Here is a 15,829-nt window from a genome sequence, read left to right on the forward strand (position 1 = left end):
TATGAATAGATTATAAATTTTATTGTGTCATGTTTCTGTTATACATGAACGAAATTTAATATGAACCACCTGACTAGACCACTCGTGCATGGCTTCGCTGGTAGATCACCTCAGGCCACAGCCCATAGTTGGGAAATTAATAATATTGATACGTAATTACCAACACATATCTTTTCACATATCACTTGTGAAAGATATATATTTCGTTCTTTACCATTTATATATTGTTTTAAATTAATGTCTATAATAAACCAACTGTGTATATGTATACTTGTTGAGTATACCATGGGTAGGTACTAGTAAAGGGAGGTCTTGTGCTCGATTTTGGTTTTTGGGGGTTTGAGTGAAGGGGGAACAGAGGGGGGTAGTGATTGTTTGTTTTAATTGTAACTGTACGCTGGTTTTCACATGGTATGCTATGTGCGTGATAAAGTAAAAGTAACAAATTTAAAGTGGATTAGTAACTTTTAGATTATTAATTTGGAATTCTTGTTATTATAGGTCAACATTGTTGATTTATGGAATAGGGATCGCTAGAACTGTATTATACCGGACCAGGACTACTTTTGGGCGAGGGGGGGCGTTGTTGACGTTTTGTAAGGTTTGGGGGGGGGTTGGGGTGGTTTTATTTTAAAAAATTTTGATTTTTTTGTAACTTATTTTAATGAAGCCTTTTGTTATGTCATTAACTGAACTATGTAAACAAATATCGCAAGCGGCGGTGTGTGCCCACCATATTAATGTGTACATATATATATATTGAGTTGTACCTTTGAGGGCCCGGATGTACCTTTGTGTGACGTCATCCCCATCTTCTCTGAAATCTCCTATTATATTGTGAGAGGACCATTAGATTTCAAACGTCGTGTCGTGAAACTTGACTGATAGATAGACATACTTTTAATTTATATGAAATCGTGGTCTAAAATCAAGACCGATTCCTATTTTAGCCGAATTAGTGCACGTCGCATGGCTGCTGAAGTGTGGATATCGTTTAACTCCCTATGTACATTGGGTAATAATGTAGCTATATATTTCATTTCAACAAAATTTATTTCAAATAAATTGAAATGGGATCAAACAACAGGCAGTGCCTATGTAAGTTCTCTCCCTGGTAATATAATGTATATATACAAATGACATGAAAGAGTATTTGAAAGCATTTGAAAGTATATGTTTCAGAAGTCATGACAGAATATGAAATATTATTAATGAGATTATAGATAGTAATTTTGTTTTTCAAAAAGTATAATAATAAAGAAATGAGAAATGCAGCAGCCACGAAGAAATTATCTTCACCCACCAGATACAGACCAGAAAGTCAATGTGGCTAATAAGCCGATGGTCATCCACCAGATTCAGAAATTCTACCATGGCTGCTGCATTCATGTATATGATTTAAAAGATAAAATGTTGCCGAATATTGAGATAAAGTTTGATATGAATTTATACTTGTCACGACACATGCATTAATTTTAACAATTACCTAAACAGATATGTAGCTAAAATAAATGTATTAATCATGTATTCTAAATAGTATGACAACTTATATAATACTACGTAAAATTTACAACTAATAAATGATAAATGATAAATCTATATATACCGTAACTTAGACGGAGACATGCTAGAGCCCCAAACAGTTCGCTCATTAACAGTTACACATGTAACAATACGTCTAGGCTTATCCTCTAAACTTTCATTCGCATCGATTAGAAAACTGTAGATACGATGTAATAACTATTTAAATGATCTTCAACCTTAATCTCTTATCATACCGTGTATGTTGTTAGTATCTTACGTATCCGTTCCAGATGATTGAGAATTAAAAAAAATGAATAGAATCTATGTCTGTCAATGACAAACTGTTAATGACTGTTGCTCGACTAACCATCTTTTCTTCTCAACTTAATGATTTCAAGATTGAAAGATACAGTGAATGCATTTGAAGAGGTTATAAAAGAAAAATCAGTGTGACTTTAAAATCAAATTGAAATAATATACACTGTACATGTGCGTACATTTTTTTGAAGTTGGATAAAAAAAACCTCTATGAATGAGGCCTTCCAGTCCTGTATGCTTACCCGGGTACATAAAGCCAGGCGCAGAGAGTTTTCCATTGTGGCTAATTGAATGTTTATAATTACACGTATATAAAGCCTTTCTCAGCAGTTATGAAATAACCATTTTGACGAATAGGAATGTATACATGTATAATTATATAAATCACATACATTGACAGCAGTTATAAAATACTCATGATTTGATCCTTGCTTTTTTTGTTTAAAAGATAATGTATGAAGAAATATGACAGTGCCATGGATATTTTTGTGGGAACAATCAATTATTTTCAATATTTTTATCCTCTGGAGATAAGAAAAAGTTTCTAAGGTGTTAATGGTGTAAAGTAAGTCTGCTCCTGGTTTAGTAGAGAAAAATACCATTCGTCAGCAGTGTAGCATCTTTATATGTGATACCACCACTGAGCACGCTTGTTGATGTGTATACTGCAATTATTCTGCTTTTCATCAAGGAAATAAAAATGTATTAAAACACTAAAAGTGTTAGAAATATACACACGCTGAAACTAAATGTTTATTAAATATCGTTTTACGAGGCTTGGGGACATTACATACAACGTTTATTGCCTTTTGAATGAAGGTATATGACTTCATTACTGATATATAGTCTCTTTACCCAAATGTCCTAATCGAAAACTAAATCCAAATAATGATACGTTTTAAGCTTCCTTTGATGGTGATATTCATCTGAATTCATTTCATCTCTAATGAGAACAATTCGATCCTACATTACCAACAAAATGATAAGTCTGTGTCCATAAAAAGGCAGAGAGCATACCAAGGATCAACAGGGATTAGATAGGCCCTGGTCGGTAGAATTATGACTTTGATTAGTTGTCCGGTAGTATATCTCTAGTGTTTATTTGGAACTTAGATGTTGAATTAGCACCTCAAGTTTATCTTTGGTATCTTGACCATGAGTGATAAGAAATACTGTAAATATATCTATTTATCTTATGATTTCACTTTTTTTGATATTCTCATAGGATTTAGGATTGACTAATGGCTTATCAAACCAAATGTACTTGCATGTTTTGCACTTTCTTGTACTTATCGTCGCTCATAAGTGATGATAAGCGATTTCATCCAACAGATAAACTTTGACAATCTCGTTGGGCTTTATTCCTATTGTTAAAAACAAATGGTCACTAAAAATCCTTTTTAACCTTGAAATTTTTTTTTCGAAGTTATTTTGGACCCATTGAGGTTTGAAAGAATTTTGACTTCACAATTCAACTGAAAAAAAACGTAACAATTAAACGTTATTGTAAGTCCTATTACGCTGTATATTCTCTTTATTAAGCTTAAAGCATATTAACAAATTTCATATTTCCAAGATTTTTTGTTCTCCCAATAATGATATTTCTCACACTATTGGCATCAATTATGGGAAGATAGCAGTGATAAACTAAAGCACGTCCTTATAAAATAGCAAATGCTTCAAACAAACTTACTTTCGCTGCGCCTTAAGTTCGCGTTTTCCGATGATGTCTCATCTGTGATCTCTTTATTAAAAAAACCAAACAAACAAACAAACAAACAAACAAACAAACAAACAAACAAACAAAAACAAGAATCTTGTCATCGTTTTCTTTTATTATCAATTGTACGTTTATTCAGTCACAGGAAAAAGTTAACTTCAACGTAAATATTAAAGATGCTGCTATGGAAAAGCTAATTTTCACTTAATTTGCGCAACTGAGTGTCATTTTGTTTCTAAATTACTCGGTTAACCTACTTAAAACCTAATATATATTCCCAAATCAGAAATTATAATTCGTGAGATATGCACTAGTTTCCAGAAAAGACTTTATATTAACTTTACCTGTGATTTGATTCCTTTGACTGCATCATCAGTGTGCCAATAACTTTTATTGAAATGATAAATTATTCGAGATTTCTAAAATAATAACACAACAACGTAAACATACATCATTTAATCTTAAAGTGCATGCGCATAAGGATATTCAAACATTCAAGTATGTTAACACGATTGAAGCTGTTTATTATTTCAATTTCATTTTTATCTCTTACTTACTCGCGCTTTATCGCGATTTTTGCTTATTTGACACTATTCGCCATTCGTATAAAACGGGTATGTGTTTTTTGCTTGATTATATATGTATAATTTTGTGTACCATTATACAGATGAAATATATTGCAACATTTTTGCCTAATCTATATAAGGGCTATTTAACGCAATATTTACAGTCTTACAAAATGTACAAATGAATTCGGATTCTGTTTTCAGTTCCTCCAGCGAAGATACCCGGCATATCAAACAAAAGCAATTTAGCATATTGATTATTGAATATAAATGAATAGTATGTCCAGATATCACTCAAGTTTCACCGCTCGACACTTGAAGTCTAGAGGGCCTCTGACGATTCCCATAATCCCGTCAGTCGATGGAAGTTTGTCTGGGCTCTCAGGTAAAAACTCGAAATTTTGAACCAATGAAGTCAAGAACAGGAATAATTCCATCCTCGCCAGTGATTCACCCAAGCAGATTCGTCTTCCTAGGAACAGAGAGCAAACACTAGGAAGGTAGATTTGATATGAGACATTCTACACATTTCAATACTACTACGGCATTTAGTTTTCCTTTAAAATAACAATAATCACATAAAAATTACTCATTAATTTCGCTGTTTTGCATGCACAATGATAGACAACGAACGCGCGGGAAACGTAAGAAAAAGCGTGTTTTAAAAATTAATATTAAACGTATTTTAATTAAGTTATTTAGAATGATAATGAATGCGGTCTTACTTTATACAGACTGAGCCATTTTAACCAATTTTGGGATAAAACGTGTACTCATAATAAACCGATGTACTAATAGAGTGTTCACTCTTCATTCCTTAATACAAAATTGAATGGAGCTAAGAGTACGATTAAGAGTTCTCAAGTTTTTCATTAAGGGCATTACCTCGTGAATCCAATGCGAAGAGTGCGTTACAAAGGCAATGCCACTATCCATTATGGCTTGATGAAGTAAATTGTTAAGCCAATAAAAATGCTGTTACAGGAAAAATTGAATTAGTGTGTTATGAACATTAATAACTGCATATGGTCATTACAATTTTCGCATTCGTTATCTGTGTTAAAGATATCTCGATAATTTGGTTTATTATCTTAAAAGTTATATTAACGTCCGTAGTCATTTAAGGACCTGGGAGGCTTCCGAGGTAGGGAAAGTAAAAAAAAACAACACAAAAAAAAAAAAAACAACAACAAAAAACAGAGTACCCAGAGCAAACCAAATTCCCTGCGATCAGTACTTGTCAAGTGCCTCACATGGGTTTCAAACTTGAAACATTGAAGTGGAGGACTAGTGGTAATGCATCTAGTTATGTTAACAACTTAGTTTTTTATTTAGCTTCAAAACCTTAGCGTATAGCTATTATTATAAAATTAAATAAGACCAATTCTGGATATTTTTTAAATGCAACGGAGACACACCCAAAGTCTATAAAAAGTGGTAGTGTCTGCTCCTAAGTAGCATTCAGCATACCGGAAGTGGAACGACTGGTTCGCCCGTTGTCAGTACATGTATAATGTGACCGGGTGGGGTGTGTTGCTTGGTGTCTGCGGCTGCATGCTTTCAATGATATAGCACTATAAAAAAGGACAAATGATCCACTAGACAAGAAGACACAACACGAATATACCGCAGTCTCCCCACCACACTGCACACTACATACACGCTACGCATCGCATACATGGGTTGCTGTCCTTATATGACCCTGGCTTGTTAATCTAAGCAAACAAACAAACAAAAGTTTAAATCAAAATCACAGCATTAATAAGCATGGACAGAATTTACTGGAAAATTCAATCCTAGTTAGTAATGAAAAAGTATTCCGTTTTTTTTCAGTATAATATTATTTAAGCAATCAGAAGGATACATTTAATACTGGCGTGATCTGAAGGTTTTTTTTTTCATTTTTTTTTTTTTTTTTGTAATATGTCTTTTTTATATGTGTAGAGTTATCTTTTCTATGATTCGTTCACTTTGCTTAATTGATTGTATTCAAAACATTGTTTTTTTCTTCATTTATACATGTATATATATCTTATGAACCCTAAAAACTATCGAATATAGAACAGTCTGTACATGTGTGAGAGTAGTCATATGCAATACATTTTTTTTTTTCAAACAGGTTATGCGTTCTATTGTACTATACTTAAAACATTGTTAACATCACAAAATTATTTTTCTTCTACAGTGTGTACACTGCCTTGGATTTGCGCGAGGTTTTTTTCTTTCTTTTGTAATGGTCTAAACACACATGATAGTCGGTAGAATCAATATACACAAGAGGAAATCTACCTGTGTTTACACTACTTCAGACCTTTATTATAACACACATGTGTTAATACAAACACACTGCGAAAGTCTTCAGGTTGGGTGTGAACATTAAATATTAATACTAACAATACGATTTTAAAGCAATCGCACTAATTCTTTTCTTAGACATTTCTTGAGTTAATGGCTAGGGTAAAAACATTTAAATGAAAACAAAATTTGAGGCCAGTATATAGAACGTCGTGATATGAGTCAGTCCCTTGACCGATCGACAATGACCTTGGGATATGTCGTAATGGCTATGGCTATGATGTATTAACTTCTCTCTATATTAGAACCGGTCTACTGTTAATACAATAGTTTATTGTGTGGACAAAATCTTTGGTTTGTTAACGTCAAAATGGACATCATGGATTACCTCTCTCTCCTCAGCTTTAACACTGTGACAGTGGCCATTGTTGTGGTACTGTTGATCCTGTTGGTCAGCCGATCACTACAATGGCCGGCAAATCTCCCACCTGGTCCGACTGGGTACCCGATCATTGGATGTTTACCGATGCTGAAAAATAGAAACTTACTGGACGTTTTTAGGGAACTCCGAGGGAAATATGGCGACGTGTTCTGTTTGAAGATTGGACCAAAATATACAGTAGTCATCAATGGAAGCGAAGCATTGAAGGAAGCTTTTGTCAAACATGCAGATGACTTCTCCGACAGGCCTGGGGGCTATATAACAGAAGTAATCTTAAAAAACAAAGGTAGGTTGTTAAATAGTCAATGTGTTTAGCTACAAATACCGATATTTGATAATGCCATTCGTTAACAGTTCTCTCAAACGAACAAGGATACGTATTTGTTTTACTTCAATGTCTTCTTGTTCTTTTTGTTCTTCTTCATATTGTCCTTGTTGTTGTTGTTGTTTTTTTCTTCCTCTTCTTTATCGTTTCCCTCTTGTTCTTGTTGTTTTTGTTGTTGTTGTTGCTGTTGTTGTTGTTGTTCTTCTTCTTCTTCTTCTTTTTTCTTCTTCTTCTTCTTCTCATTTGCTGAGTTCGTGATCAAAAGACTTGTTTGTTGTCGTATTGATGCCTATCATAATATCACAGATAATGATCTGAAATGGCTTCAGAATTTGTAATTAAGATTTTGGATGACTCTATAGAAAGGGGACTTGATGGATATCAAACATAGATATACAGAAGAGAACTGAATTCTATTAAACACTCAGATACAAAGCTGGAGTAATTTGGGAGATTTTCCTATTGTAACACATAAATGATTATAATTTAATATAAAGAAGAAAAGTTATTGTTTATTATAACACTATATATCAAAATAACATTAAATGTCATTCTACTCCCAGGAATTATTTCTTCATTGTCATATCATTGAATAGTAGATATTTTGATACATTTTACGGGATTTTATCACAGTTATTTCCCTTCCACTGACATGTTTCTTTTTCTATGTCTCATCGAAATTGAATTTGTTCTGTTAGGTTTTAATACCTTTTGTCATGATGTTTGTAAATGTTGGCAAAATACTTGCAAAAAAATTGTACATTTCAGTTTTGAATGTCCACGGGCTTCAGTACATTTTTCTGTCACCACATAATCCATACCATTATTGTTTTACTAGTGTTTATAGCGTAAGTAGGATCGAAGGTTATGGCCGGAGTCGCGATCACTTTACTTAAGGCATAACACATCGAGTCAAGTTTATTTATCTTGTCAGGAAAATGGCGGCTGTAGATTATATGATGCAAATATAACATATAGGAAGGCATTTCAAACACCTCGAATAGCCTATTATATACTTTTAAAAACACTGAACATGAAACGAAGTCTAAATTTGAGAAAAAATGTTTAACTGCTGTATTTGGAGCAAAACATGCAGATTTGTGGAAATGCACTTAAACTCTTAAATTAAACATTTTTTCTTAAAAAACCATTATTCCCACTATGGTCAGATGACATTATAACATTAAATATGTGCATTGGTATCAATTGGGACGTCCAATATATGGCATATTTGTATGTTATAATCTACAGCCGCCATTTTCCTGACAAGGTAAAAAAGGACTCGATGTGTATGTCTTTCTAAAGCCAAATCCGGTCAAATCAGCTATAAACACTAGTAAACGCAATGGCATGATTATTTGGTAACAGAAATATGTATTGAGCCTACATTTTTTGGCATATTTTGCCAAAATTTACAGACAACACAACAATCTACGAGTTAACAATATCTAAGTTAAAGACGGATGAATAGACACTATATCAACTAAGTTATGTTCAAGTACACCTAAGAAGTGATATTAGTGTTTACAAAAATTCACTAGTTTTAAACAGGGTCTTAATTCTTAAATCATTGAAATATATGTAGTGTTTTTATACAAAATGTAAAATCAGTTTTAAAATGTATTTTTTGTTAATTTGCGTACTATTTTCAACTTGTCTGCTCGCTTAATTGCTAAGTTTTTTCCTGTTGTTATCTTTTGCTTTGTTTGTTTGTCTTTATTGCTATCTTGTTGAACAATATGCGACGTTAAATAAATAAATATTCTTGCATCTTGTATAACCAATGAGAAACCGCATCTCACAAGTTTCGTTGAATAAATCGGGTTTTAAAATAAAGGTGAAATTTGACTGGCTAACAGAAAATCAACTGAACATTATAACGTATATCCTACTGTAAGATCCTCTTTTATGATGAAAATCCATTTTTCAACCATTCCCAATCCTTCACTTAGACTTTATATGGTCATTGTATCGTTCTCCAGAATCATTCTACTTGTGTTAATACAAAACATGAAATAACATAAAACATAGAACATACAGGTATTTAAAATACAATCACTTGAATAAGAAACTATACACAAAGTTAAAATAAAACAGGAGAGGGGTGTAACAATAGTAACAATGAAAACTGCTGGTTTTTTTTTTCATTTCAAAATTCTGATTTGCAGCATAAATTTTCTAACCAGGTTTTGGTGGCTCTTCGGGTGAGCGCTGGAAGCGTACAAGGACATTTTCTCTGTCAACCCTACGGGATTTTGGATTCGGTAGAAGGAGTTTAGAATCTCGGCTTCAAGAAGAAGTAACAGCTTACGTAGATGCCATTGAAAAGTTAAATGGAAAACCTCACGACTTGAAGGATCTGACAGTACAAGCTATTTCAAATAACATATGCAGTATAACGTTTGGAAATAGGTATGAATACTCTGATGAAAAGTTCAAGAGACTCATATCGCTCTTCGCCGATAACTTTCGGTTAGTCGCTACTGCAGGAGCCGTAATGAATTATCCATGGGTTAGACTTCTTCCTGGAGATGTCTTCAACATTAAACAAATTATAAATAACTTTGACAAAATCATGGCTTTTGTAACCGGACACATAGAGGAACATCGGAGCTCGCTGGACGAAAACAGCCCACGCGACTTCATTGACGCGTTTCTTGTAGAACAACAGAAACATGGCATGGAAGACTCGGTATTTGATGGTAAGCTACAAGTAACTTTGCCCTTTAAGGCATCAACATGCCTTAATAATAACGGTTATCCTATACATGGGTTTGTTTAGATTTCTGAAAGCTAAGTTGATGCATTAAGAGGCCTAAACAAACATTACTTATATCTTTAAGTTGTAGACATGTTAACAGCCACAATAGCAAACCGTACCATGAAATGTCAATTGACATAATTAAATTGACTTCTTTTTAAAACCCTTTACGTATGTTAAGAAATATGTTTACAAATTCTCAAAAATTCGCTGTCCGGTAGGTTTTTTAACCTCCCCTTACACCGATTCGAATTCCTGTTTAAATGTAGTATTCCCAGGTTATTATGTTCAAACTGTAGAGTTGATGGTGCCATGAAGATATATAATTCAACTATCCCCTTTGGTTAAGTAATTATAACCATACATAATTTGGCTATAGTATTCGAGATGATCATTGCTGCAGATTTCCATTCTTCATACTTCAGATATTTTGATTATACATAATTAGAAGTAATAATGACGAGTTTCTTTGTTGATCTGTAATAACCAAGGAATCGATTGAATAGTTAGCTTCACTAGTGCGTTATGTAGCTAATCTTTCACGGACGCAATAACTTATTTATTGGTATTGATTTCTGATGATTTTAAATTTCTTTAATTTTGTTTATTTGTTTTTTCTTTCTTTCAGATATGAACTTAACTGTCGTCGTTATGGCTTTGTTTACTGCAGGAACTGACACGACAGCTACCATGATCCGCTGGGCCATACTTTACCTCATTCATAACAAACCTATCCAGGACAAACTTAGACAGGAGATATTGACAGTGGTCGGAACATCCAGACTTCCATCACTCGCCGACAAACCCGCCTTGCCGTATTATGAGGCGTTTATAACAGAAGTTCTCCGGATGGGGAACATAGCTCCCCTTGCGGTGCCTCATGGGGCCAAGAAGGACATTCACTTCCGGGGCATGGTGATTCCAAATGGGTCAATGATAATACCCCTTCTCGACTCCGTAATGACAGATTCGGAAATGTTTGAAAATCCTTATAAATTTGAACCGGAACGATTTCTAGGAAAGGATGGGCAATTAAATGGAAAAGAAAAGAATGTCATAGCTTTCTCCCTTGGTAAGAAATAGTTATTTATTTTGTGTTCATATAAACCTAACTTTATAAGCAAACTCATTCTAACAGCTAGTTCTTTTCACGTTAATAACTCTCCAAAATGAAGTTGGATGATTGGAAGACATTATAGAAAAAATAGAGCCAGGTTCGAAGGAATTTATAATGTCGTCTGCGGCATCATCAGTAATTAGCGTAAAAGTCCTAATATTGTTACGAGAATCCTTGAAAGAGCGCAAGGCATTTCGAAAAGCGTCATTGATGCTTGATACCTGAGACCAGTTGTTCAAAATCTGATTAGCCCGATAACAGTTTCCAAATTAAGATGAAACAATTTCTTGTGAAACTAACGTCACAGATTTATAGAAAATGCTGAAGTATTCCATTTTTACCAAAAGGAAACATAATCACATAATTTGCAGCAAATGAGGATAGAACATTTCACTTGTCATGTTATTAAGCTAACTACCTTTTGAACAACTGGGCCCGAATGCATTGTTGAAAAAATATTAGAGCATGATGACTAATGATCACTCGTCCTAGTCAATATAAATATTTTGAATTGTATTGGAAATGTCATATCAAACATATGAAATCATCTTTTGATTCTTTATGAAAAAAAAAATTGACTTTCTTTTGTAGGTCGAAGAGTTTGCCTCGGCGAGTCACTGGCGAGGATGGAACTTTTTCTATTTCTGACGTCATTACTACAGAGGTTCGAGTTTCTCCCCGAGAGTCCAGACAAACTTCCGTCATTTGACTCCACTTTGGGTTTAGTTCGGGCGTCCAAGGACTACAGCTGTCGGGCTGTTAAACTTAGTTAGAAACTAGACTAAGTACATAATTTTTAGTAGTGTAAATTCCGTTTTGCATATTACTAAGTTAGCTCACTTTAGGGTAGGTATCCATTGAGACGTCATTATTTTGTGAGCGCAATTCACGTCGTTATTTCCGAAATATTTACATTTTCACTTCGCTCCGCCTCAATGAAACTAGTAAACTCCGATCACTTCATTTCCCAATGAAGATGCTTGGTCACGCGCTGACCTCTGACCGGCGTGAGGAATACATTTTGACATTGTTTACATTTTAACCTAGTTTTACGCCGCTTCAGTTTTGAATGAACTTTCTGGGATGTGGCCTATCGCTGTACATTTAGAAACACAGACAGAAATGTTTGATAAAGTGATATTAGAAATTGTTAGTAATATGATATTACAGATATTTTACACGTAATTTGAAGAAACGATGACTTAGGCTCAAGCCCCGGAAAATGCTGAACATAGGCTACTGAGCGCAGCGATGTTCATCACTCATCGAAATAGGCATAATCGAACGCAAATAGTTAGGATAATGTGTACAATATATAGATCTATATGTGAAACGGTGACATACATGTAAGCTAAGAAACGATAGATTCCATAAAAATACGCTCAAATACCAAACAGGCTGATTTCAGTGACATAAGCCTAACGAAACGATTCTGCGAAAGTCAAAACCCACGGCATTCGAGGGTCGTTGGAAACCACCAACATTTCAAATCAATGTTTCTCTACTTACTTTATACAGAATTTTAATCCTAAAACTCCAGTTGACAGAGAAGTTATCACATTTTAAGAATAACACACAAGTCTTCCAGTGATCTGCGACTAAATCCCACATTTTAACACGTTTTATTGAGCCCCTGAAGCATGGTTCTTGGACTGCATCGCAAACCATAGACACAGGGGTTGGATTTCACAACAGGTTTAGTTAATAAACATTTAACTGCCAGCTACAAACAATTACCAGACGGAAATACAACATTCAGGTACATTCCACAACAATCGCAATTGATTTTTAAAAGATTTGATTATGTTTAGATACCAACTATTCAGCATTTTCACCACAATCGTCATTTTCTTCAAAACCGGACCCCTGCTAAATCGAGCAACCGGATTACACGTTGACTGCACTGCTAGTACTGCGCAGTATTTTTTTATTTGAAGCTACATGATCATGTTTTTTATGATAAAATTTAAGCCATTAATTCTTGTACATAAAAACAATATTTCAAAATCGCCGTTTTTAATTGTAACAACGCGCAAAGAATGAAGTTATTTTCGGAACTACATTTTATGTTGCCTTGGTGACGAAAAGAACTGACTGGCGGCTGTTCCGTAGCTGTACATACATGTACGATAACTGGTGCAATGTTGCAAATTGTATAATAATCTTATACCGAATACATATAATTTGACTTTTTTCAAAAGCGGGATATTTAAATTGGTTAACGTAAATATAAAGATTGATTATCAATTTTGTTGCTTGCATTGACTGATGAAGAAAGTTAATCTCGTGCAAATGTTACATGAACTGCTTCGCAGTTCACTTCATTTGCACGAGATTAACTTTCTTCATCAGTCAATGCAAGCAACAAAATTGACAATCAATCCTTAAAAGTATGACGTTACTACCACAATCACATGACGTAACAAGCAATACCCTGCCCACAAGGGGAGAACACTCTGTAATATACAAATACAGAATATGGTCTCTGACAGAGCGTGCTTCTTTGGAATAGTCGATGGAGCAGTTAGTTAATCAAGCTGAAGACCTGGGTTCGATTCCCGGTCAGGACATTCACTAAGAATGTTTATTTTTCCAGTTCGTCTACTTTTTATAATCAAGGGACGTGAAAAAGTAAGGATCTTTATTATCTGAATGCACAAAAAACGAAGTATGTGTTGTCCACAAACCTTTCCGCTTGCACTTCTGGCTTTAATTGTGTAATGTATTTTTGTATTGCTATTGACAGTATATTAGATTCAATTTTATATAACTAATGTTATTATACGCAACATAATGCATATCACTCTGATATAGAGGAAAATCTACTGATCTGCTTTTTGCCTGAACATCATGTCGGAATATTTAATGCATCGTCAATAATTTAATGTTTTCCTTATACCTATCCCTATACACTAGCCTCCAGAGCTGATGATTGTGAACTACATTTATTTTTTCTGTCATATATTGTAGATGTGTTCATTTAATGCGATTGTTTCTTACTACATGTTATATCATATATTTGTTAGAGACTGGAACTAGTTTCTTCAGTATTCGTAAATTTAAGTTTGCTGAATCTTGATAAAGAAATATATATCGAGCAAAACATCGTGGACCATGGTCGATATTTCTGGGATTACAATCACTGGCGTTCTATCCATTGCCGGACTATGTCATAGAAAATCTGAAAGCATTTCAAAACCATACAGAGTGCGGTTATATACATTGTATGTACATCAAAGGACTAAACTATCATCATCTTCTGTTTTCCACACAGAGTCTTTACCTTTACTATGACATAGTCCAAGGATAGACAAACGACAGCGATAGTAACCTCTGGAGTGTCAAGGGTGATCTTGGACCGTCAAAAGATTTAATAAAATAATTGATTTTACATATAAGCTGAGAACAGAAAATGCTTAAAAGGTTACAGTGCAAGATAAAACATTCTTATTTTTTCATGTGATCTCCCAATTACCTCAATTTGGTGTAAAATAAAAAAAAAGTTTATGTTGAAACCTGTCTACACAAGCGTATGTACAGGATATAATGTTTTATAGACTGTATGCAGTTAGATTTTATAGTGGAATGAAATCATATACATGTATCAATAAAATAAAAAAATACGTGTTTTTACTTTCTATTCTTTTTGAAATTGATAACTTTTTCATGAACGTTCGATATCGGATAACATATTTAACCATTCATAACAATTTAAAAGAAAGTGATTCCCGTTTATGCGGTTACTGACTGTTTCGCGCACCTAGAAACCTCTCCGTATTTTCCGTGATCGGAATAATAGCAAATTATATGGATATTATTCGGATTTAAGTTTTATTACTCCAATAAGACAGACGTCCACAACATATAGCGAGATTTCATTCACTCATATATGTCGCATATATGGTACAAACAATGTAGGCATTCCAAGCTTGCAATAAAAACACACTAGCCCTATGGATCGTATATATATATTTTCCAAGTTTTATGGTTTCGTAATATTGGTCTTATCAGATACCCATAATTTTGTTAGATGAATCGCTGTATAAGTGATTCTATCGTCGTACCGATATCACGTTGGAGTGATTTTCTAATCATAGTCCGATAAAATTTGGCTTGAAATGCAATAAATATGTTTCGACACCGACAACGAGATATTAATAAATCCTCGGACATCGGCAGCATGGAGGTCATTAGCATATGATATCCATCACCCTAATGAACGCAAATTTTGGGCGCGTATGTTATATATACGGATTGACATAAGAGATAATTAAAAGATAATTAAAAGTACCTTAATGTGAAACTGAGGACTATAATAATGGTATCAGCTCACGATATCTAAAGAGCAGACGACAATAACTTTTAAATCGGGACTAATCAAATTTACGCGATAGCGCTAATAGCTGCTCGGCAGTTAAGGAAGATATTTTATGTTTTGGATATTTTATGCAATTTACTAAACTAACATTTTTATGTGTGATGTTTCTCTGCACAATCCACACGATACTTAATGATGTCGTTTGAGGGTACAGATTTCTTCACGAAGTAATCTTCAGGCATGAATAATGTTGTGTCGTTAGGCCATTCAATCAGGTTTAAAAATCCCATCTCTCACTTTACGCGGGACAAGACAACTTTTGGTTTATAAAGAGGACCTACTTGGATGGACGAAAGCGGATAGATTTAAAAACTCTAAAATTGCCTTGCCTCTTTTGGATTTAAAATATGTTCTTTCTCTATGGGTATCACTATTATAAATCT

General features: G+C 34.0%; 1 protein-coding gene across 1 annotated transcript; it reads left to right on the forward strand.

The window, feature by feature from the left end:
• Positions 1–5,552: 5,552 nt before the first annotated feature.
• LOC138327748 (cytochrome P450 2B11-like) lies at positions 5,553–15,339 on the forward strand. Its single transcript, XM_069274087.1, has 4 exons — positions 5,553–7,151; positions 9,377–9,892; positions 10,580–11,023; positions 11,660–15,339. The coding sequence occupies exons 1-4, from the start codon at positions 6,794–6,796 to the stop codon at positions 11,839–11,841; spliced, it is 1,500 nt and encodes a 499-aa protein (XP_069130188.1). The 5' UTR covers positions 5,553–6,793; the 3' UTR covers positions 11,842–15,339.
• Positions 15,340–15,829: the final 490 nt, after the last annotated feature.

This window comes from Argopecten irradians, chromosome 7 (genome assembly GCF_041381155.1).
Source record: "Argopecten irradians isolate NY chromosome 7, Ai_NY, whole genome shotgun sequence".
Taxonomy (NCBI): Eukaryota; Metazoa; Mollusca; class Bivalvia; order Pectinida; family Pectinidae; genus Argopecten; species Argopecten irradians.